Source organism: Lissotriton vulgaris, chromosome 4_1 (assembly GCF_964263255.1).
Source record: "Lissotriton vulgaris chromosome 4_1, aLisVul1.2, whole genome shotgun sequence".
Taxonomy (NCBI): domain Eukaryota; kingdom Metazoa; phylum Chordata; class Amphibia; order Caudata; family Salamandridae; genus Lissotriton; species Lissotriton vulgaris.
Genome location: NC_141691.1, coordinates 255,018,529 through 255,045,239, shown reverse-complemented (window position 1 = coordinate 255,045,239; position 26,711 = coordinate 255,018,529). Strand labels below are relative to the sequence as shown.

Sequence of the window (26,711 nt, the reverse complement as noted above, 5' to 3'; positions counted from 1 at the left end):
TAAAGCCTGTCCAACAGAGGTGCCTTGTTGCTGGGCTACAGATTCAGGTTTCTCCTACTGCAATATTCTCTGCTACTGCAAATCTGATACAGCAGGAATTCATTGAGTAAGTGCCTTGCCTGTTGGAGGCTTCTTCAGCTATATTCTGCAGACATACACTACTGGAAGAATCTGAACTCACAAAAGGGACTAGGTCCAAAGGTAGACATTTTTTCTAGGTGAAGGCGCAAAAAGTATCCGACCGGCAAGGGACCTTCTCTGGACACAAAATTCAAATTTCCCCTGCTCTGAGTATTCCAGTCAAAAGTCACAGGTTCCACCAAGGCCAACTCCAGTGGTTATCCAAAAACATGGAGCTCTCTTCAGTCACAGCCGGCTGCCATGACCAACTGAGGATTTTGACTTCCATCCCAGAGACATAGAAGCTCATTTATGAGCTTGTGATGCAGTGCAGCACAGCAAGTCACCTTGCTGTACTGCAAAGTGTGACAGGTAAAGGGCAGGAATGCACTGTATTTAAGTCAACAACACTGCGCATTCCTGTCCTTTCCCTTGCACTGGCACCTTTTGACAGCCCTTGGTGTATGGGTCTCTGTGTTACATGTAGGATTGGTTTTGTGCAGAAAGGGGGACCTTCCTGCACAAAGACAATCCTGGGAGGCAAATTCCTCTTTCTATGTGTGCCGCAGAATGCAGCACACATAGAAAGAGGAAATAATGAGAAGTAATAGAGATATTTCTCCTCGCTACACCTCCTCTAGGAAGGTGTAAGATTTTGGCACATCCTCCGGTTTACAAGTTATTGTAAATTTGGGGATGACTCAAAATCCATGAGAGTTGCATGGGAACACCCATGCAACATCCATGGAATGCCTTCCCAGAGCGGAGTAAAGCAATCAGTGATATGCGCTGTGATACTTTGCTCCAGATTTTCTGAGCCACTCAGAGCCACGTAAAGTGCCATTTTGTGGCTTCAAAAGCCTGATGTACAGGTTGGTGTCACACATGTACCACGTTGTGTAGTGCAAACATGATCCAACCCTCTCATACATAAGCTCCTAAGCCTAAAGGTAAAACTTTTCACCTGGCAAACCGTGGCATTATGTATCTGACCCATGCTCCATCGCGGTCGACCTTCACATTTTACTTTTCAAAGCACAACCAGATGAAGGTGGTTGGTGCTTAACCCATTTTGGTGCAATTTTGAACCTTATGCTATTAAAATTCATAACTGTTGTTCTACTGATTGGATTTTTGTCATTTTATTTAGGGGCAGTCAATGTATTTTCCTAAATTAGTTTGGTATTTTTCTTGTGTTGTGTTTTCACTATGTTATTGTATGAGTACTTTACACATTACCTCTAAGTTAAGCCTGACTGCTTTTGTGTCGAGCTACCAGAGGGTTGAACACAGGATTATTTAGTGATGTTTTTGAATCACACTAACAGGAAATGTGATTAATTGAGGTGGGTTCTCACCCCCCTCAACTAATAATCCAATATTTAACACACAAAGTAAGAGAACAACAGTATGAGAGTTTGTGAGAGGTAAAATCCAAAAAAGAAAATGCAAGTTGATTGAGAGAGTAATTGCGAGAACAAATTGAGAGTGGGCATAATAGTATATTGTTTTTAATTACTATATATAAAAGCTAAAACTCATACCCTAGGAGTCTCTATAAAAACGTTGGTCAAAATCACACAATAGAGTCCTGAGCTGACAATACTCACCATCAGTACTCAAGATTTCAGTATTTTTGTCATCCAAAATACAACATTCATACAGTATAATGTATAATAATGTTATAATTATTGATTATATGTGTATCTGTATGAATAATGCATTAATAATTGCATTTCAATTCAATGAAATGTCATTCAGAAAAGAAGAAGTATTTCAAAGTCAAAAGGCCATACCAAGTAAACAGTTCCTATAATATATGTGACTGCCTTCAAAGAACATAGACCAACAGTGTAGTATGTGAATCCACGGTATGATAATTTAATTATAGATAAATTAGTGTTGCAATGTTATGAGATGGGAAACAGTATGTCATAAATCACAAACTGTCTGTATACTTACCCTTTCTTAGCTTTGCTGCAGTTGAGAACAATTAATGCAGACTTTGCTGATGTCACTACCTCAGTAATAATACAGAATTCTGAACTTTCAACACTTTTCCTTAAATAAAATATATGTGAGATCTCATATGAGAGGAAAATATACATACCACCATTAGGTTCACCAACATCGATTTGGAACTTTTTCAATTCTCTTGTACCATACAAATAATTCAAACAAAATATAAGAGAGGGAAATACCAAAATAGGACAAAAATTGTCCTATTTATCATGTTATAGTGCAGTAAAGTGTGACCTTAAAATGCATCAATGTCAAAATAAAATATGTACCTGTTCAAGTGAATCACATAGCAAGTCAAGCAAATCAAGAAAAGGGAATAGGTTTACATGAGGGGCAAGTCATTTTAACCTTCAGAATAGATTCTGTGATTCAAACTAGACCACAAGCACAGTTACATGACATATATTTCAGGTGTTAATATGGTTTGTGATAAAACAACTGCATGCATTTGCAAAACAAATGCAATATTAGAAAAATTACTTTATAAAATGGCTTATAGCACAAGAGGGGGTCCTTTTTATTCCAAAACCTGTTCTTGAGTTAAATAAACAGGCACGCTGTTAAACTCTCTTCAAACGCTGTATCTTGCAAATGTAATTCTATTGGACTACATCAGACTTATGGGAATCCTTTTTGTAACACAGACTAGACCCTATGAGTCTTGCGTGGATATTTGGGAGCTGTTGGAGAGACTCTGTGTGATATGGTAAAACTGTTCCATAAACTAGAACTCCTGGCTACAGCAGGAAGCAGGGAAAGAGGTCCGTCTCGCCCTTGACACTGTGGCTGGTGTCCCCCAGAAAAGTACCTGGAAGACAGAAAGCTTTTACCACTGTATAAGGTAACAGACTCTGCCCCTAACTGCCTGGCTCCTGAGAGACAATACAGTGTTCCTTGCAACTTTCTTGGTCTATCGTATTTAGTGCAAATTAATATCTTGTGGCCATGTTATGTTACTGCACAAAGACTAACTCCGTTCTATGTTACAAAGAACTTACGAAGGGCGAATTTAGCATTATCAGTACTTAGTACTAGGTGATGCTAAACTTTGATGAAGACTGCACACCAGGGGCCATACTATATATTGTTCTTTCGGGGTGCCACAGGCGTATGCCCCACAGGGCACAATATTATTACAGAAGGGGCCACAGACGGTTGTGTGTCCCCTTCTGTCATACGGATATCGCTGGTGCTCATGTTATGTCAGCGCTATCATGAGAGGTTGTTCATTTATTTGCATTGGTGTGTGGCCCCACACAATGAGGAAATCACTTTGCGTCTGCGTCCACGTTGGATTATCAATGTGAACGCAGAGGCAACCATGTCATTAGGAGGCTCACTTTCAATGGCCCACGAACAGGGGGCCACACTTTCAGTTCACCTTCTATAGGCAGCCCTCTGGGGGGGAGAAGGTGATCCCATGCCGCCTGCACTGTATAACGCAGAGGAGCTTTGAAGCCGATGCTCCGAGTTTCACTTAAATGCGCTGTTCCAAGGCCAGCACAAGTTCCTGGCTGTCCTGGATGCAGCACATTCTGCATAATAGGGTGCCCTTTCCCTTTTATGTGCCTGGCGCACCGTTTGAAAGGTACGCTGTGGTGCTTCCAAACAGGGAAAGTGTGTTGTATATATATATATATATTATGGCAAACACAAAGAGATGATGGCCGGAGCACTGAAACTTTTCAGACACTCCCCCCTAGTCACAAATCCGGGTTAAATCCATCATCGTTCTTTAGCTCACTTTGTCTTCCCAGGTCAGATCCAGCCATATGCAAATCAGTCTGTACCCTATTCCTCATGGGAACAGTCCAGCCCAAACTGTCAAGCCAGTTCTTCCCTGGACCGGAAACAAGCATACTTCAACCGGTTTCAAGGTAACACCCCTCATCAGCCTGGCTAGCTTGAATCCAGTGGCAAAGTGAGCAAGGGACCCACATCTGGGCATACCCTGTCAACTTAGGACAAACAAAGCAAACACAAAGAGATGATGGACGGAGCGCTGAAACTTTTAAGATACTGACCCCCAGTCACAGATCTGGGTTGAATCCATCATCGTTTTTTAGCTCTCTTTGCCACTCCAGGTCAGACCTAGCCATATGCAAATCGGTCTTGAACCTGTTCCTCATTGGAACAGTCCGGCCCGAACTGCCAAGCCAGGACTTCCCTGGATCGGATACAAGCATCCTGGGACCGGTTTCGGGGTAACACCCATCATCAGCCAGGCTAGCTTGAATCTAGCGACAAAGTGAGCAAGGGACCCACATCTGGGCATACCCTGCCAACTTAGGGAAAACAAAGCAAAACAAAGAGATGATGGACGGAGCCAAGACTGATTTGCATATGGCTGGGTCTAAACTGGGGTGGCGAAGTGACCTAAAGAATGATGATGGATTCAACTTAGATACATGACGGGGCAGTGTCTGAAAAGTTTCAGCGCTATGTCCATCATCTTCTTATGTTTGCGATATAAAATATGACCCCAGCAGAGAAAAACGAAATAAATTAAATTACCTAAAAACGAATTTGCTTAATGAAAGTATAATTTAGCAGCAATATACTCTGATACAAAATTGAGAACCTTTGACCCTCAAATTTAGACTCTTAAATCTCTGAATTTTAAGGAAGACAGAATTAAAGGATCTCAGAGAAAGTATGGGATGGTACAGATTAAACCAGTCTTTTATAATTATAGGAGAGAGAGGGCCATAGATGATCTGAAATTTGATGCAGAGACATTAGCAACATACATGTCACTGTAAACAACTAATGCATCTTGACGCATCGGGGTCTTGCTTGCAAGCTGTAAAGATTTGTGCACCCTAGAAATTACATATCAAAATAATGTGAAGCCTCAATTAAAGTTAATTGATGTAATGAAGAAGTGTGCTCACAATCGCAGACATGGCTAATCTCTTGCTGTTGCTGTTCATTGAAGATATCACCTTACAAAAATAAAGATAACTCTTAGGGAATCAGACTCAAATCAAAGTAAAATTGGACTCTCAGTCTTATCAATGTTCAAGCATGGCTCAGAGGGCCCCAACCACTAAGTTACTTGTTTCAATTGAAGCGTATGATTCTGATTGTCAGCCAAACTATAACTTGTGACATAAGTCTAGAAACAAAAACTAAAGGAGTGGCCATGTTTGGCCACTCCTTGCGTAGAATAAAAGAAAGAATCCGGATTTTCACAGTGGGAAGAGTTATACTGGACAGAATCAAGCCAGGCAAAGGCCCATGCCAGTTATCCAGGCAGCCTTCATACAACCAAGCAGGATGTGATGGTCCACACTTTCACATTATACAAATAATGAAGATAAATCAGTGGTCTGACCCCACCAGCATCCGTCTCCATCTCCCATTTCAGGTTGTCTAGGTGTGGCAGGTGAACTGACTTGGTAGTGTAGCTGGATTAAAACCCACCGGACAGGAATTAAGGAGAACTCCTGATTCCAGGTAAGTACTTAGGTATCTGGCTATTGGGATGTAGAATAGCAGATGGGAGTTAGAATAAGATGTCATGTTCATGTTTTCTTTGAGCTCTTTAGAGTTTCATTAGGTCTGTGATCCGCTTGTTGCTCTACATTTAGGCTCATTAGTGTCCAATGACCACAAATAAAATAGTGAGAAATGTGAGTATGTCAGGTGAATGCATGAAACACATTTGTTTTATTAACAATGAAATTTTGGACATTTTATGAAGAAAACAATGCATATGTTTTTAGTTGCCCTGGCCACAGTGCTACAGACAAGGAAACACGTTGCTTGTTCCTCAACTTCTATTTTATGTGATGAATACAAACCATTTACCATAGCAATCAACATATCTGCTACATCAGTTAACATATTTTTGCAATTATACTATAAACAAGTTGAAAATAAATCAAAGCCTTGTTGTTAGACTAACTGCCACTGAATTTCATTTTAAACAACTGCATGTGGTTGTTTGGCTTGCTCGTCTTCCAAGAAATGTCAAATACCTTCAGATAAAAATGTGCTGAACCAGTGACCCAGCTTTGGAAACAAGCTGTAGTACTTTCTGTGCACAGGCAGCATGCCAGTGGTCAGAAGTAAATTATGTGCTTAAGTCAGCAGTAACAAATGTTGTTTTTTTGCTTCTTTTTGCAATATATTTTTAATTATGCCACTGTGCTTTAGGATAAAGGGCAGTATGTGTCCTTCATAAAGCATTAATGAGTGTCTTAGAGAGCATTTTCAGAAAATTTCTCATTACCCAAATGTTGAATTGTATTCTACTGTAGCCTTTCTCTAGCACTTCTGGTACCTCTTGACAAGGTCTCAGAGCACAAATTAGGTATGGCCCAATCTTCCAATACATGCATTATTGCATGCAATACATGGATATGGAAGGGTGTTGATTGCAGTTGTCAACAAGTTCTGGGTTTTCATATCATGCCTAAAGTGTGTGCTACAAACCTGTCACAATAGGGTATAAAAGTGCTTTATGCATGAAGCAATGATGCAGCGTTGAGATGGAAAAGTCCCTCTCATGGTGATGGTCACGCACCCCTGCCCCGAGCGCCCTAGCTGCAATAGTGTCTGGCTCCCTTGTGTTGATTTTTGTTGTCATGTCAGAACCTGGATCATGTTTGTGTGCCATGACATAGGCCTGTCTCACTGATTGTTCTCTCTGTGGACCGGTAGAGACACCCAAAGAGCAACCCTTATAGTGGTGAAAGGTTACTGCCTTTGCCAGGAGTTAAGCAGCCCAATCAAGGTGGTGGCATACCATGAAGTGATCAGTAGGAGTGAATAGGCCTTTTTACCTGTGATACTAGAGTGAGGCCTACAGGCTCACTTCTTTAATATTCTGCAACTCTGTGCTTAACTCACACTTAGCCTACATTGGGCTGGTGTGTAGTGCTGTGCACTGTGTTACACATGTGCTGGATGTATGTGTGCCTGTGAATGGTACACTCTAGGGATGAGGCAGACAGTTTTTTTGATTGCTGCAATCCTGTGAGCTGTGTGAGATAAAATGGAAAAATGGGGAGCTAATCTCTTTGGTACTCTTCAAAGAGTGTTCTTTGATTAAGAGAGAGGTCACTAGAAAGGGACCTGGGCCCCTCTCAGGAAGGAGATGGGGATGTTAAAGAATCATGAAAGGTATGGCTATGGCCCTGGGGTAACATTTTGATACACATGTTACTGAGGCTGACATCCAGATGTGAACCACCATTCAATCACAATGGCCTGTGTTGTGGGGCTATCAGATTTGGAGTTACTCCTGCTGTGGCAGGCTGATTTTTGGAGAAAGGGCATAACAGAGGAGAGGGAACTCTAAAGGTAAGCAGAACCCCAACATACATTTCAAAGACCAGACTCACATTTGGTGTCTCAAAACCATAAGACAGGGAGCTAGAGTCTCCCAAAATTGTTAACTGTCATGCAGCTAGTTGAACTGTGTGAGGAGGAGTAGCTCTGCAAGGCTTCTACCTGTGACCAGGACTGGTGGCCAAGGCATGCCAGTCTCCCAGTCGGGTAAGGGGACATCACCTAGGGAATCCAAGACCACCTGCCTCTGGAGCCTGGAGCACTTGTGCATGTCTGATAGCCAAGGCCAGTGTGCCTGTGAGGAAGACCAGAACATTGGAGGGAGTAGGGGCCAATGTATTTTAGTTGTATACTGTGGTTATTTGAGATGTGTTTGAGCAACAGTGTGCACCTTTTGAAATAAGTGCTCTTTTTTGTTAAAGGGTCTTTTTCTTAGCTCATCTTCTGCGTATCTGATTGAAGAGAACAAAAAAGGTTTGTTGCTGATTACCACGGTGCCCCTGGATTCCTGTTTAAGGACTGTTAGTAACCCAAAAGTATTGATGCCACTTTTATGTATTTGGTGGAGTTCTGTGAGGCTGCATGAACTAAGTTCAATCGTGTCACCCTTGGGTAGGAAAGCAAGCCTAGTAGAGCTGAGACCGAGACTCTGTTTTTGCAACAATGTTCTCTCTTAGTAATAGCAGGTCTGATAATTAATGTTTTTTCTGTGTAAGATAAGATAACAAATGGAGCCCTGAATCAATAGTGTAGTCTAGAATGAACAGCCAGGTCAGGTCCTCAGGAACACATATAGGCCCCTTACAGAATTCAGGTTATTTAGGCTCACTAATGAATCTCAACAAGACAAACTATTCCTCTTGTAGCAGGAAAAGTCAGATTTTTAAATGATTGCTCCTCATACGGATTGGTACAGTGGGTAAAAAATAATGGTCTGGAATGCAGCCTGAGTGTATGCCCATACTTACTTTTTGAAGCATTTCACACATCACCTTAAGTTGTTTTCTATATGTGAGCATAACACCAATAAATCTGTCACTTTTGGCTGCAGATTACAATTGTTGTGCACAGATAGTTTAGTCAATTGGGTCCACTGTGACAAATAGGCTGGTGGTGACAAAACCTAATAAAATACATTTTGTAACAATGTTGTAGAAATCATGATATGGCAAAGTTAAAAAAAATGCTGTGGACCTTCCAAACATAGACATGCAAATGAATCTGGTAGGCCTCCATTCACATGCCTAGCTACATAGATATTGAAAATATATAGCTTCTGCTCTCAGTGGGACTATACAACAGAGTAGTGGGTAATGGTAACATAAAGCCTACATAAAATAAACTATTTATAATCACCGAAAGGCCAATTTATAATCAGAACAAGACCAAAGTAACATAGAAACCTATATATCAACATTCTAAAATATTAAAAATATTGGAACATGTTAAGTGCCAATCCTAAACAACTTTGTGCTTGGGGCACAGAAAAAATCCATTAATCACAAGGCCATACCTGTAGAAACAAAATAAATGTAAGCACTTTTTACATACTTAAATGATACTTACTAGTACATAATATATAACTACAAACTGTCAAAAAGTGGAGTATTAATTTGGAAAGGGATAACGCTACACGCTTAATAAACACACCCTCATTAGGTCCCAGCACACATCTCAGTGAAACTTTGCTTAACCTCTGAAAGTTATGACACAAGCAGCAAGCAATGCCCCATAATATTCTGAGTTATGTTCAATTTGTATCAACAATTTTAAAGTCAGGCCAACAGCACAATATTATTTCTAAACTAATTTAGAAGGTAGGCATCAAAATAATTGAAATGGATCAAGGAAAACTAGAGGTTTAAACGTGTATATTTTTATGGCAAAACACATCTGTAAATATCAGCTTGCAGATGAACTGTATCTAGGCATGGTGTCATGCTACACACATTGGGGCAGGTGTCAGATTCACCAGTGGGCCATCCCAATCACAGTTGTACCATCAAACTTCATGACCTTTCTGGAGCTCTCAATTTCCAGCAGATCAAGGTAGACCCATAGTTCCAGTGTTCGGGTGCCAGCATCACTCTTTCAGCTCTTTCTTTCCAGGACCAGGATTCTTCTGAGGAGGTGCTGGTGAGGTGCCAGTCATATCCTCTGTACTAGCCTGTTATGAGAAACATTTCATAAGCTCCACTTATTTATTCTCACACTCTTTGCTTCCTGACTTTGTAGCAATTACTATTTGCTTTACTAACTACAATTGCAGAAGCACTACAACCAAATTGTCTTACTTCATCTTCAATCGTGAGAGTATCTGTCTCTCACTTAGACACCCCTATTCAAATGGGATATCCTCCCTTCTGGCAGGGTCAGAAACTGGTTCTTGCTGCTGCTGTATTTGAAGCCTAAATGTCTATCAAAGCCCTGGAAGTGAACAAGACCAACCCTGTCAGCCCTGTTTGTCATCTCAAAATCAAAAGAGGGAGTGTGAAGATTGCCTTTGTTCTGCCAAGTCTTCTTCTATTCTCCAAGGTGGCAAATACCTATTGGTTTGCTAATACCCTAGCTTCCTGGGCCAAGAGGTCAAGCCAGTGTCCGCTGGGAGCATTGTTGTTAACTCTGAGGCATGAATATGTTTTGGACATCTGGGATGGGGCTGAGAGGCAAAACTGATTTGAAACGGTTTTGTTTCAGACCTCATAAAGATTAGTTTTATAAAGTTATGTTTCCAATAAAGTTATACCAAATCTATTTTTGTCATTAGATTTTGTAAACTAAGGGGAAATATCATTGCATAAAGTTTATAGTATTTCCCAAACAGACATGTGAATCACTAATTTAACCACAGCTAAGACTGTAATTGAAACTCTAGCTTAACCGACACAGGGAAGACAGCTTGTTGGGCATGTATTCACTGTGAGGGCACATAATTCCTAATATAAAGTGTGGCACTTTTTAAAAATGGTAAACACCCTGACCTTTGAGTTTATAAAACACACTGTAGTGGTAACATATGAATATATAGGTTTTTCTAACATGGATAAGGCCCATTTCTTTATCATTTGTCACAGCAGTACTTTTAGACTGGAGCCATGTCAATGCACAGTGGTGCTCCTGGCAGCAATATATTTTTATTGTATATGTGTATGATGTAAATATATACTGCAGTCCACATATTAAATGATACTTTCTCCCTACTGGTGTAATTGTGTACCAACTTACAATGGCCTCACTGCACAATTAAAAACACCAATTAGGTGAAACTTACTTTTCAGTTTTGTTAGACCTGGCATCTTTTGGTGTGTTTCCCCTTGCTTTTTGCTTTCTGACCTTCTGGTTTTGACTGTTTTATGTCTCTGCACACTTTCTCAGTGCTGTTCAGTGTTAAAGTGCAAGTGCTCCTGTTGTAAACTGTGTTATGGATTTGTGTTTCCATGATTGGCATATTGACATATTTGGTTTACTAGTATGTCCCTAGTAAAGTGCACTAAGAGTGCCAAGGCCTGTAAATCAAATGCTGCTAGTGGGCCTGCAGCACTGATTGTCCCACCCACCCAAGCATCCCTGAAAAGAGGCCTCAGGCATGCCACTGGAGTGTCTGCACGCAGTTTATAACTGCCATGTCGACCTGGCAAGTGCACCCACTTGCCAGGCCCTAATCTCCTCTTTTCTTAAATGTAAGTCACCCATAAGGTAGGCCCAAGGTACCCTTGTGGACAGGGTGCTGTGTATGTTAAAAGTAGGACATGTACTGATGTGTGTGCCATGTCCTGTTGGTGAATTACAGTGTATTTCGTGTTTCACCACTGGAAAGCTATCTGTCCCATAGGGTAGAATGGGAGTTTTATTTATAACATCTTATAAGCATACCTTCCCATTGGAACAAGATGGGGAAATTGAGTTTAGTATGCCTGGACTCAGAGTGTAAACATAAATCTTTTAGTAAAGATGGTTTTTATGTTCTGTAGTTGGAAATACCACTTTTAGAAAGTAGGTATTTGCTTGCTTAGCCATCCTGTTCTCTTCAAGTTCAGGCACGTTCTTGAGCTACATCTCCTCAAACAACACTTCATGAATACCCTCCTATCTCCTAAAGCAACCCTAAACCTGTTCGCTCAATATCCACGTTCCCCTACCCCATCCTTTCACCACAAACATGCCTCTCCCATCCATTTTCTATCCACATGAATCCATTTATTGTTTCCTCCAACCTCAATAGGGCCTTCTCTACACAGATACATGCATTCTACATAATTAAATGTTCCCAGTCAGAATAGTCCTTTAAACCTAGCAATGCAGTAAATTTGAAGGAGTATTCCTGTAATTCCCAAAAAGTAATGTGACTCCCCCTAAAACCTATTTTGAATGCTGGAGTATCAGTCTGAGTATATCCCCAGTATTTATGGATCCGACCTTGTAAATCGGGCCCACATATGGCAGGCAGATAACACTTGTGGTCGCTGTTCTAGCACAGGAAGCAGTAATTTCTGTCAGCTCACTTTTGAGAGGCAATAGCACTATAGCAGAACTCATTATGGTATATATATTAAACTCTCTCTGAACCTTTCATTGCACACCAAATAGAGAAACATAATAAGGCTAATACTATGGATCACCTTATCCGTGAAACCCTTAGACACCCAAAAAACTTGCAAAACCTCAGAAAATATAAAGGCTTATCATCAGACATACAAACTCCTACCTCCTACACCATTGAAAAACAAGGATTATTTTATCTGATGCAACCTACAGAGCATCATTTGTAAAATATTAAGCCTAAGACATATTGGAATAGGAGGGCCTGTTTGGAATGTGCCACTGCTGACCCCACTTAAGGCACAGGTGCGCTTAAATGGCTTCATGAGGAGATACATTCAGAGGAGAAGCAGAAGGTCATCAGAGCGACAGTACACCGAAAGGAGCAAAACAGCATCACAGTGTGGTGTTATGTGTTTATTCAATACAGAGTTATGTGTTTATTCACTACTAGGTGTCTCTGTGATTTCAACAGAAATAAGGGTTATTACTCATTAAAAGATGCCTGAGTCTAGCACCCAAACAATGGAGTAGAATAAGCACTGCATAGGATAAACCTATTGCAAGAATAAGTAACTTATGTCACACTACTGGGGGTTTCTGTTTCATCATTGAGAATCAGACTGCAGACCTGTGTTTTATGTGAGAGACACTGGGTAACAAACTTATACAAATTCAAAACCTAAGGCCTTATTTAGAGTATTGCAAATAGGATATTCTGCCAAAACTTGGCAGAGATCCCATTTGCAGTATTACAAGTGCTTTAGGCTATGGTGTACCTGCATTATGATGGACAGGATTTCTGCCTAATTTATGACATATTATCCCATCTACCAGACTGTAAATAAAGCACAAACATTTCTTTACTACCTTATAGACATACACCTACATCAAACAAATTTACCCACACTGGGGTAACGGTTACAGTCTAAAGGAGTTGGGGGTGATTTAGAATTTGGAGCAGACAGAGTAACTGTCACAAATACAATGAAGTACCCTGTCTGCCAAACTGACAGTCTGTCTGCCCTATTTATGTTTAGGAAAACCATTAACTTTCCATCGATTGAGTCCCTGTTGGCAATCTTGACAAAAAGCTACTACCACTGATAGCCCTGCACAGTAGACGCCATCAGAATGAAGTCATTACACTGCCTGCTGTATTTAAAGTGGACAGTATGATGGGGTTTATTTCTGTCCATCACTGAGGTGTTGGGGATGAGGCGGGGGGGGGGTCATTAGTGCTTTTTTATTTCTCAATAACACTTCCACTTTTGGAGTTTGGTTTTGAAAAACAAAAATGCTAATAGTTTGGTGGATGGACATCAATACCGATGTCTTCCATCCACCAATATTTTTTTACCTTGAAAGGAGCAGCGGTTCCTATCAATGTACAGAGCTGACCGCTGGGTCGGCAGTCATCTCCGAATAAGACTACCATCCATCATGGTGGTGGACATTAAGTACTCTGCCATGCTTACAGATGGTACACCAGGTTCTGTTGGCTTAATCCGGCCCATACTTTCTCTTGTGTAATAACAGAGAAAGAAAATCACTTAAGACAAATAGTATTAAAAAAAAACATTTTAGCTAAGGTCACTCATAACCACTCTCTGACACTCACAGACACACACACACATACCCCTACCTAAAACACACGCACTGTAGGTTGTAAGTCAGGTGTAGGTGTTCTGTGCTGAGTAGATAGAAAAGGAGTGTGTATGTTTGAAGGGTTTAAGTTAAAACCAGATTCTCAGAAGCCAGTTTGTGACGGCGAGAGGTTGGGATATCTACCCAAGACAGTTCTACCATTAATTACAATTTGAATTTTTTAAATTTAATTTTGCATTCTATTTTACCTGGGCTACAAGGTAAGGCACTAACAGCTAAGAACATTCTGATGGATCAGACGAACAATGTTTAACCAAACGTGCAGCTGAGGTTCAGCAAGCTCCCGGTTGTACTTGGCAAGAAGTCACCACACTGCAAGCGGAAGCGCTCATTTTGACCGTTTGATTTATTCCTATTCAGTGTGTCGTACTGGAAAGAAACCTTCAGTTTTATATGTGCTTAACGTGAAAAACAAGCAGTCAGACATGAGCCAAAGAAAACATCCACTATACATTACTAATTCCTCTAGAAAATGTGTAAACAGGGTGTGTGCGAACAATCGCCTGACTCTTGCCTGTGTGAACATGGACGTCGTTGTGCTCAGTTCAAGAAACAGTGACTGCAAGAGACACACGTGCAGAAAACATAACCGCACAGGAAGTCATGCATTCGAAACATGTAAATATAAGTCCTAGTTGACCTGTGGCCTGCTACAGAAAATGATCACGGGGCTTCTTCACAACAGATTCAAATGTAAACATTTGTCGTACCCGTCTGTGTTTTATCTTCGATTAATTCGTGAATTGATTGATTGCATCTTTCATAACACGGTGCGTATCAGTCACTGGATATATTTTCATTCATTTCTAACAGATATCGTGCCTGTGGTAATTAAAAGTGAAACCGCAGCAGAGTTGTAAATTTAAAACTTTGAATGTGGTGTTACAGCACCACGCCCAGAGCGATCTTGTAGTAGCACATATATTTCGGTTAGATGCAAATGATATTTTAGTATTTACTCGGCTCCTGTGAGGATAGGACCTGTAGATGTGTGTGAGTAAACAAGAAACATGACAGTACATTAATGTGACATATGTTGCCACTTTTACTAACTAGCAGATCAATACTGCAGATAATAATATTCTTGAAATTAAGATTTTGATAAATACAGGTGAGTCGCACATGTGAAATTTCCCAAAACAATTTGTTTGTGCGTGGTGCTATTGTGCTTGCTTAATTTTACACAGATTGTGTGTTGGAAAATACACTTCTGTGTGAATTTTTATGTGCGTAGGTGTTTGAGTTTAAAGCAAACTGATCATGTTAACATCAGAAATATGTTTTCAGTTTATATTTACAATAGCACTGATATGTCTGCCTCATTAACAATGTAAACCAATGTTAAATCTGCACATTGTTATTAAGTAACTCTTTTTGGTAGAAATAAGACAGGCCATGATTCATGAGGGTGGGGGGTCTGGGTGGGATTTCTGAAAAACAGCTCTTTGGCGTATTCTACCATTTACTTTAAATGTTTTTAATGTATGTATTTTTTATTTGTTTGCATATTTCAAATTTAGGCTTTACGCTTTAGGGTTGGGTATCCCAAGCTGATAATGTTGGTTGGGACTTCACAGAATTGTGTTGTACACACAATTTGCAGATTTTAAACCACAATAGGTTAATTTGCAGTTTGTGCTGTCTAAGTGTGCTTTTGGAAGGGGTCAGACATCTTTGTCGGTAAGTAGAGGTACTGATTTATACGATACTTTTCAAGGTGTGTTATACCACGAAATTATATACATATTTTGTGATGTATCTCAAAGTTAGTGCAAACGTCAGGGCTGACTTTTTTGAAAGAAGAAGATTCTTCATTCTTAAATCAAACAATCATTTCTTTGTGCTTGTGATGGACCTATTAGATTATGAATCAAAAACATTTGTGAATACTATCCCTCAGACATGGAAGATCTGTTATTATAAATATGCGTAACCTTTTGCTGTATTGCCAGAGCACATTAATGATAAATTAGGTAGGTCTGCTGGAATCCGGGCTGGTGCATGAAGAGTTGAGGTTTACTAAGTTTTCATCGTGTCGTCTTTCTGGTATGCCTGCTGACAAACTGTATTCAATTTGATAACCAAATACAGTTTGATATACTACTTTTATATGTGTAGGTGCATAGTAATCTGGACTCTGTTTATTTTCCACTGCCTTTTAGGAGATGACTCACTCCTGGCCACCTCCCCTTACTGCTATTCACACCCCTGGAAAGGCAGAACAAACTAAGTTTGCCATTCCTTGCAAGGTATGTATCTGTTCAAAATTATTCATATTTGTTTTATAATTGATGTACTTTCTGTGCAGCTATGCCTTTCACCCTCACCTGAGTTGAAGTCTTCTATTTATTAAGACATACATGATGAGCTGGTAAATGAATCCATAACATTTAAGTGCAGAAGGTAAAAGGGGCCAATTTAAATGTTGACGGAGAGGGAACTTCATTGCAGCTGCGACAGAGATGCCTCCCCACAAACATTATGGTCTACTCCCTCACCCCACTTTTGATTCGGGCAGACCATAGTTTGATGGCGGCAGAGACTACTCAATCTCCACTGTGATCAAACTTCTCTGATGACCCAATGGAGTAAGAGTCAACAGAGATTTGGCTATATGTATATGCACCTAATTTAGATGGGTGGACATATAGTTGTTTTTAGTGCCATCACTTCCAGGAAAAACCTTGAAGTAAGGGGCACTGAAAAGTGCTCAGTGCCCTTCTCACCTTGGAAAGAATGTCCCATGGTGAGTGGGGGCACTGTTTTTTAATTTTCAAAAAGAAAATCCCATTTTGGGATTTTTGGGGGGAAATAAAAAGAAATTGTAACTTTGTGATATGGCCAATCATGTTTAAGGAGCCTTTGCAAAGTTATAATGCATACCCAGAAACCGTCTTGACAGGACATTTCAAACTTTGATGGGTGGCATCTCAATCAGGGTGACAGAGTAATTCACTCCATTGGCCTGGTGGAGGACCTTCATGTTGATCTTGATAACCACCTTCCAGGATAGTTGCTTGCACCTTTAGGGAACACCAAATATTTGGTGGTTGGAATGTTTGAAATAACCCCAGCCATTTGCTATGTCTCAGGGACCGATCTTATGCATGTCATGCTTGGTCCTGTCCTTGTCGGGACAGTTGAGTTAGAACTTCCAAAGAAAGTCTCCTCTTAACAGAACCAAGAGCAACCCCGGACTTGTAGTTTCCTCATTGTTGAGATTCATTAACCCCTTGCCTACTTATGACGAGCCCAGCTCATCATGAGGCACAGTGGAGCTGAGCTCATGACGAGCTGGGCTCGTCAAAACGGGTGTGCCACTCCCCCGCGCGTTGAATTCTATGCCTGCACGGGGGTACTACAGGAGTGGGCGGAGTCATGACAAGCCCAGCTCGTCATAAGCACAGCTCCACTGTGCCTCATGACGAGCTGGGGTCTTCATGAGCACCATGGCGCCGCGCGCGGCCCCACCGCCCCGCTCTGCGGGGGAATTTCCCAACGGTGAAGGGATTAATATGGCACAGAGAGCACAGGGCTTGGTCTGAACTGAGAAAACAAAGAACATTATTAGTGGAATACATGAATTGCTTCCAGTCACCAGGAGTTTGTCCCTCATTAGGGTGACAAAATAAAATAGGCATTGGTGCAGGTTGAGATAAAAACTGTAACAACTTTGTGGCTTTTACAAATTAACGATTCTTTCATTAATCGGTTGAGAAGGTCTTCCTAGCAGATACAAATTGAGGGCTGCTCTAAAATGTACCTTGTTTTCCAGAGAGATATTTTTTTCCCTGATTGCACCTAGGAATAACATGTTGGTCTAAAACATGGTACTATTAAAAGGAGAGAACCCACAATGTCTGCCCAACTGCCAGCTTCTTTTCTATATGCTCTGCAGCCCTTATGTTTTCCTGGTATATGACAAATGACAAAGTGATAATGACTCAAAGAACCACAATGCCTATTCTCAACTCAGAGGTATAGAATGTCTTGGACAATGATCCAATGTACTAATGGATACATTCATAGTAGTACATAGGTGATAAACTAAATATGTATTAATAAAAGTTAACAAACTTGATGCAAATCAAATTTAGTTGATAAAATAATATCATCGTTCGATCTAGTATCATACCTGGAGCTAATTGTAGGTTGAGAAAAGCTGATTGTGTTGGAGGTTTCAATAAAACATGAGCAGAGATACTAGGTCAATATTAAAACTACATTTCACAGCATATTCATGGAGATAAGTCAAAAAGAAGTGGTTAGAAAGTAGTATCCTTGCAAGGAAATGTGTTAGGAGACAGTGCCTTACAATAATCCAATAGCAAAGGAGAATATTTTTATGAATATTTTATCTTATCCCCCCGGGTCCTCTTATCTACAATTTCAGTTCTCCTCCTTCTCTCTTTGCCAGCTCCCCTCTTTTGTTGTCTTCCATTTTTTTTAACCCAATCAATTTCCTTCTACTTACTTCAGATCTCCATTTGTTTGGTTTATTTCTCTTTCATTTATCTTATTCTTCTTTTTCCCAGTTAACCTCCCTTGTCTGGGTTGCATAGACTTGGAAAAAGACATCAGCAAACTGTGATGCTTTAAGTCTCTAAAAGCCCATTTATGGTTAACAAAAATAAATAAATAGTTGTTGTTGTAATTCCTAAAATATTCGGAATTGTAAGGAATCGACATTCTATACACTAGGTCACTGTTTCCCAAGGAGTCTCCGCACTTGGGGTGGAAGCTATGCAATTGTAGTAGGATCTTCGTACTCATGGCTTGATCTCCATACTGCAGTTTCCTATTGCGGAGATGACGCCATGAGTGTGTAGATCCTGTCATGGCTGTGGAGCTCCACCCTGAGTGCATAACTTCTTTGTGAATCAGGGCCTTGATCTCGAATTCAATCCCAGCTCAGGTATTTACTGTTTTTCAATTTATAATTTATATTTTTCCCACAATTCTAAGTATATTACCTGGAAAAATAGGATTCCACACTGTTGAATTTCCCAAATATTATATTCACCATCTGTGATTGTGCATTTTGTATTTTTCTCAAAATAAGGATGTAAGCTTTGTTGTAGTAGTACACTTGCCATAATTGTTAATTTGCCCTGCTGTATAGTTGTCCTAACATGTGACTGAGACCTGGCTTTAATGTTTCCAACAGTGTTTTGAGTCATCCATAATATACATGTTGTTGGCCCAAATGTATATCCTTTCATGGGCATTCTGCCTGAATTGTCCCTTTTGGTGACTCTAGTTCCAAATGTCAGGGTAGGGGGTGAGCAGATAGCAACCAGGTAGAGGGTATGTTTCACTTAGTGTGCAGTTATTCATTTATTACCCTCAGTGGATACTACCCACTGGATTTCCAGATTACTCAATATCCCTAGTTATTTGAGCCTCTGTTCAACTGGTTGCATTGATCATACATGTTTATGCATCTATTGACAATGCATCACAATAATGTCATCTCTGAGTAGCAACATCCCTAATGTTGGTGAATACTTTCATATGGACATTGATGTGAAGCTTGAATGAAAATGGTGCCTAGTTTCCTATTGCAATACATTCTAGCACAGGATGTGTGTGCCATAGATGTGAACTACGTTTTAAAAAAAGGCAGTTAATCAATAAGAGTATTGCTGGAGTTTTGAACTCTAACATCTCAAGGTGGGAAACAATTATGACAGTTCAACCAGCCAGAAGAATATTGGGCTGTGTCAGTATAGGTACAACCACATACATTTTTACCACTATATTTTCATCTCAAACAGCATTGGGTCATGTTCTGGTGCACATATTTTTTTATTGAGCAGCATCACAATGATAAAATATTTCATCAAACATGAAAGCATTAATTAAGTGCAATAGAATCAATAGCAGCTTAACTGCTAAAGTACAAAGATAAAGTGTTTTAAAACAGTAAATTCATTACAAAATAAAGACAACACACATTAAGGGAAAGCTATATAGGAAGCAAATGATAAAACATTGCTCTAAAATCAGAAAATCATTCCACTCTGAATTATCTATAAAATCTCTTGATGTTATTACTCCAAATCTTGATGAAAAACGTACTGAACCACGTGAAATACAGAGAAGTACTTATTTGTTAAAGCCTAGAGATATTCAAACAATATTATACCACTTATTTTCGTATACCACATGTTTACAGTGGGTATATATTTTGACTTCCAGAGTTGCACAATGTGAGAATAAGTGACAGACATTCTAATAACAATAAAATACTGAACAGAGTTTTGAAGGTTTCTCATAGTCCTAGAATAGTTAAACAGTGTTAGACATGCACTAGGCTGGATATATATCCAAAGCATATGATTCAGACAATGAAAGATAGTATGGTAAAAGTCCATCAATTCAGTTTAGGTAAAGAAATCATGCAGCCAATATCCCAAAGCATCACTATGGCATCTTAAGCATAGTTCTGACATGGAAGGATATATCTTATGCCGAACACTAGTAGTTTAATATACTATCCATCTCAAATATGCTTGGTAACCCATAGTTGAAATTTCCTGCCATACTCCTGGTGTTGTACTGCAGTTACTACCTTTTATGATGTTATCTTACAAATTGGGGATCATCAATGAATTTTGATGAAAAACCTTATATCAATTTTCAACCCCTAGAAATGTGTTCTTAAACAATAACTTAAAAATCATATAGGCAAAATGATTCATTATATCATAATGTTTTTTTTTAATGCTGCTTATCTGAGCAAAACTAATCATCAATGATCTGGTCTATACCCGGCCAACGTTGATTTGAAACAAAGTACCCTACTTGATTAAACCCAATTTCATTAGACTGCTCTATATGATTAGACATATCAAAGCCCAAGTACAGCTATTAGCAATATAAAAAGGTCAACTAGAAATACTTAATTCTGTAAAAAGCTGCTTAATCTGTACAGATATAGCATGCAGATAGTTGTATCTTGTGTTTGTTGGACATTTTGCTGATTTCAAAAAGACAGGAAGATCAATTTCTGATTCTCTGATCATTTTAATAAGGAACACGTTATAGAACTCCACTTAATTGTTAACAGACGCTGAGGCTGTTTGTTTGTATAAGAGTTGCATGGTAATAAAGTCTGAGATGTGGAAGAATTAAACACCCAGCTCTTTATCTAATAGAACTATTTAACATTGTCCTAGTGGATGCTTATTATTACACATACATTTGGTAATGAATGTATCAATTTCTTGAAAATAAATGCAATTAATCTTAATTCGAACATAGGCAAACAAAAATAAAAAAATAATGGTAAAATTGATATTTTACTATTTTAGTGAGGCAGACTCAATGACTTATTGATAGCAGTAGAGAAGGCCATCTGTTGAGTAAGTTCCAAACCATTTTAAGCATAGCAATATAATTCAAATGCTATTGATCTAAAACATTTTATGTAACAAATATCACTAGATATCAATTTCGGTGGTGTCCGAAAATCGCTGTCTTAAAAGTTCTGGAAGATTACGCTCATCATTAATAAATAAAAAAATCTCTAACCTTGAATGAATAATTTTATAACCACCCCCACAGTAAAACTCTTTTAGTCTCTCCAGGGTCCCTTGAACATTATTTTTCTCCACTTTCAAATAAAGAATAATATTGTCTTTAAACAATTTAAGTTTGGGCATCTCACTTATAGGTGGTAGAATTGACAGATCATTGCGTATTCTCAATGCCAAGGGTCAGATGCATAGCCTATGCAAAACCCAGGAGCAAATGGTAGTCTCCTGTTTGTAGGCAGCTGGGTACCTGAGATCACAGAGTAGCCCTGCGCATACTGAAATCTGATGCAAGACCTTTATTTGCGTGCACTACTGCGAACGTTCTTGGCCACTCATGGGCGATCAGAAGGAGAGCGTTGACAGCCTCCCGGCCGACCCTTGAGAGTTGCTGACATAACCATCTGCCTCATTAAGCATCATTGCCATGATGTGTATTAATTCTAAAAACACAAAGTGACCTTTTATTTCTGTTCACAAGCAAACCCAAATTGCAGTCTTACTGTCTGCTGTGACGACTGGTGAACGTAACCATTAGCATTTAATGCATTCACACGTTAGAAACGGGTCTTTGCCAAATTTGCACATTAACTCTTCTTGTTGGTCAGAATCTGCGACGTAAACTATGACTTGTACAGTTCCTGTAGCTTTTAACCATTTTACTGTTTGTTATATTTTTAACGAATCGCCATCTTTTAATTGTGGTGTTCAAATTAATTATATGCATTGTCGGATTTTATATTGATATGCATGAAGCCTATTTAGAATCTTAGGTTCTTTTATGGTAATTTACTGAAATAAATAGTTTTTGATTTGATTAAAGAGTTCTACTAAAAAGCATGCAAAATTACGGGGGAAAAAGTACTATAATCCTCCCAGTCACTCCTTCATACCATTGTGGTAGCCATTGACATAATAGTTTTGTGTCCTTTCTCCCACTCCTACCAAAATCCATTGGAAGCAGCGTGCACAGTATTTCTAACCACAGTGAGCTCCTTGCACCACTTCTCAATCCCAAGCAGCATATGCAATCACGCTTGCTTCTGCTCTTCTTCTCTTCTCTAATAGACAGCAGAAGAGATTCTGTCGGCACGTGTCGGCTGTGTGGAGAACTTCCAGCGATCAAGAATAAATATAAAACTTGTACTAATGACAACTACGTACTGTGATTGTTTCAAAAGTGTGGCAACGCCTATACATGATTGTACTATGATATACGTGTGCTAAGGAGTGTTAGAATCCAAAAAAGGAGGACACCGGAAAAAAAAACAGTATGTGGTGGCGTAGTGGTCTGCACTCACTAGTGATGTACACCAATCACTGTGGGTCTAGTACAAATACAAGTTCAAATCCGCACCGCTGACCACCAATGTTAGAACTGGGGGTCTCTAGTTGGCAGGGGTAGGTACCACAGTTCAAATAGGGACCCTTGATTCTAGTCAGGGTAAGAAGGAAACCCTCTGAGATAACCCCTGCTCACCCTCTAGGTAGCTTAGCACGAGCAGTCAAGGCTATTCAGAAGGCAATGTGTAAAGTATTTGTACCACATGCAAAACAACAGTTGATGGACAGAATGCAGAACAATGTCATACATTCTCCCCAGTACAGAGATCTGTGCCTAAATCCATCGTTTTTTTGCACTCCACACCACCCCAGTTCAGACATGGCCATATGCAAATCAGCCTTGACCCTGTGCCTCATGGGAACAGTCCAGCCCGAACTGCCAAGCCATGTCTTTCCTGGACCGGAATCAAGCATCCTAGGATGGGTATGCTCAGATGTGAGTCCCATGCTCTTCACACCACTGGAGTCAAGCTATCCTGGCTGAAGACGGCTGATAGCCAGAAACCGGTTCAAGTTTTAAATTTTCTGGCCGGCCGGCCATTGAATGAACAAGCTGTGTCTTATCAATATTAAGTTTATATCCAGAAAGCGGGCCGAATTCCTCAGCAGACTTCAAAATAATAGGTAGTGCACTATTCATCTCTGATGTCACTATAGCGATATTGTCCGCATAAGCGCAGACTTTAAAGTCCAGATTATTTATCCGCACTGGCCTAATAGCCGGATTTCTCTCCAAATTTCTAATAAACGAGTCGATATATAGTGCAAACAGCAAGGGCGAGCAGGGACAGCCCTGCCTCGTCCCCCTTGCTATCCGCACTATCCCTGAGATCTTTCCTGAGATACGGATAGTGGCTGATGGTTGAATATACAGTGATTTTATTCCATTAACAAATTCCTCTGGGATCCCCTTTTTTGCCAACACAGACCACAAAAAGGTCCATGTGACCCTGTCGAACGCTTTTTCTGCGTCCAACAGGGCCACACCTACAGGGGAATCAGTCCCCTGTGACCAATCCAACAAAGATATTATGCATCTTATGTGGTCTGTGGTGCCTCTACCTTGTATAAACCATGTTGTCTTATGGAGACAAGACCTGACATCAGGTCATTTAACCGATTGGCACTCAATTTTGGATAGATTTAACTGTCTGAGTTTAACAAAGAAATAGGTCTATACGACCCCATTTCGTCTTCTTTTTTGCCTTTATTTTTAAATACCACTATGGTAGCTTCTTCCCATGAACATGGAGCCTTCCCTAGAAATGCATGCTGGCATATAAACTCTAATTCTGTTTTAGCACATTCCTGAATTTCCTGTAGAACTCCAAGGGGACATTGTCTGGCCCCATAGCCTTACCCTGGGCCAATCCCAAAACTGCTAACTCTACTTCCCCCCAGTCTGGAGGTGCCATCAGTATCGCTCGTTGAGCTTCAGAAAGAGTTGCAGGAATCACTTCACTTAGATATTCTCTAACTTCTACCTGACCAATCTCATCACTATATAGCCGCTGGTAAAACTCTCGAAAAGCAGTTAACACCCCTTGCTTCGTCTCCTGTATAACCCCCTGTAAGTCCTTCATTTTCGGAATGTCGCCATATACAGCTTTCTCCCTTGCCCTCTTTGCTAATATCCTACCTGTCTTTTCTCCATACTCATATGCTGCTTCTTTATGTTGTGTATAGTTGGCTGCTAATTGATCGGCAATATTGGTGTAAACATTAGCCCTTTTAATAGTGAGATCTTTTTGATCAAGGCTACATTCTTCTTCCTTATATCCTAGCCTTACAGCCTCTGCGAGTTTTCTCTCCACATTGAAAACCTGCTTAAAATCTTGTTGTTGCTAAAGGCGCATTTGTTTGCGCCTAAATGCAGAAAAGCTTAGAGTCTCTCCCCGAACCAATGATTTAAATGTATCCCATACTACCTCCGGTGGTGCCGTATCCCTATTAGTATAAAAAAATCCTTCAACTCTTTGTTTCATAAATTGGCAGTACTCCTCATCTAAAAGTAGTTTCCGCTCAAAAGACCACTGAGGGGATTCTATTTTTTCTTCAATATCTAATGCCAGATCTAGTACAATCGGATTATGGTCGGAAACCAATTTAGGTTGAATTTCAATGTTGCTCTTAGCTAAAAAAAAACAGAGGTGGTAGAAAAATAATCCAATCTCATGAATTTAGAGTGAGGGGCGGAAAGAAATGTAAACCATGGGTCATTGGGATATTTTGCATGCCACACATCATAAAGACCATGGTCCAAAAATAGTCTCTGGATTGCTGCATACACTAATTTCATTCTGCCTGTGTATGCTTGAATGGATCTAACATTTAGATCTGCACCAATGTTAATATTAAAGTCGCCACACAGCAACACAGGGGCAATCCATTGTGCTAGTTCTATATTAAGAAAATTAAACACCTCAGCATCGTCCAAGTTTGGCCCATAAACATTGCACAAAGTAAATCTATGATGTCCCAACTTAAGTTCTGCGATGACCCATCGACCCCACCTATCCGATAAGGTCTTGACGCACTCACCCCCTCCCCTTTTTTTAAGTATTGCTACCCCTCTTTTGACTCCCATTTGTTTGGAGCAAGCAACCAGCTCAATTCCCATATTCTTTAAATATTCTCCATTGGTCCAAGCCAGGTGAGTTTCCTGCAAACAAAGTATATCGATACGTAATAACTGAACAATTTTGGCCAAAATTTGTCGTTTCCTGAAATCGTTTAGACCACATATGTTTAGTGTGCAGATCTTTTTCTTCCTCTACCCGTATTTTTATAACATACATCAGCGCCCTTAATCCATCGTGGCAAAGGGAAGGACGAAGCCTCTAGTAGCTGTTGTGGCTTTGTTGGAACTTTACCCTGGATGCTGGGCTACGTGTTGACGAGTCGGCGTAGAGCCCCTCACTGGCGAGTACCCGCTTGGCTGTTGTTCAGCTATCAAAGCGGGGTAGTACATGGTCGGGGTGGTGCCACGTCTAAGAAAAAGATGCCAGCAAAAGGGGAGGCAAAATCGAACGAAGTTGCCAAAATCACGACCCGGAGTGTGAGAAACAAAGAGCAAGGTATGGAGGTAAATGACAAGAGAGCGGGACCCAAAGTAATTTAGGATTCCACGGTGTGCGAAATTGTTACTGTCTCTTCTAAGTCTTCCAACACTCCCCTTGGTGTTCATATGGCAAGTAAGGGAAATGGAGAAGGCAAGGGGAGGGGCGGAAAGGCTCTGAGTGTCCCGAAGCTAAATACTCAGAGTCTGACCCTACCAGCTATGTTCGAGCGACAGAATGTCTGCAATAGCGATTTAATGTCGGGAATGTCGACAGATGCAGTCGGCGTATTAAATAACCAGGTGTTAGTGGAAGCTACAGCTACAGAAGCTATTGACTATGTTGAAGCTGGTGTGCTGAATGAGGGAGCTGTGGAATTGAACAAGGAACAGTTTCAGATTGGACTGACTGAGTATGTAAGGGGAGATAAAGACTCAGAAGGCGATGAGAGAGGAGACAATATTTCGCCCAAGGTATTATTAAGGGAGATACATTTACCTGTTTCTGATACCAACGCACAGGAGGGCTTGGGCGCACCAGAATTAGTTGAGAACTTTTATTCGCTATCTGAGGTGTCATCGGATGAAGGCTCTAGTATGAGCAAGGATTGGGCGGACTACAGTGGAGGTAGCAGTCCGGATGAGCTCTCCCCTGATTTTAGTGTTACCACTGTTAAAAAGAAAAGGAAGAAAAAGGGCTCTCATTAAGCTATGTCAGAAGGTGTCTTAACACCTTGTGTTGAATTAAATGGAGCCCAAACAGCTATGGCAGCCTCCCTGGTGGCGGAGCAAGGGGGGCAAAATCCATTAGATACACCCCTACCTCAGGAAATTACCCTGGTAACCATCTACGAGACAATGATGAACCACAGAGCCGAAAGCAAAGCTGAAAATATACGTATGCAAGCCACCTGCAGCAAGGTAAAAAACGCAGTTCGGCGGGCAATAAAATTGAGGGCAGAAACTGCGGATAGAGTCACGGAGGCCGAGGCTCGAATATCAGCTTTAGAGGACGATGCAGCTGTACAGAAGGAAGAGTTAGATCTCATAAAGGCTCATCGGGACGATTTGAGTTATAAGTTATCCGAACTTGAAAATCATTCCCGTAGGAATAATTTGCGCTT

The 26,711-nt window shown here is 40.3% G+C and overlaps 1 protein-coding gene across 1 annotated transcript in view; it reads left to right on the top strand.

Moving 5' to 3' along the window:
* The window catches only part of AFF2 (ALF transcription elongation factor 2), a 941,751-nt gene that overhangs the window by 499,377 nt on the left and 415,663 nt on the right, over positions 1–26,711 (top strand). Inside the window, exon 5 of the mRNA XM_086918613.1 lies at positions 15,810–15,896. Coding sequence (XP_086774739.1) covers positions 15,810–15,896 — 87 coding nt within the window. The remainder of the gene's footprint in view (positions 1–15,809; positions 15,897–26,711) is intronic.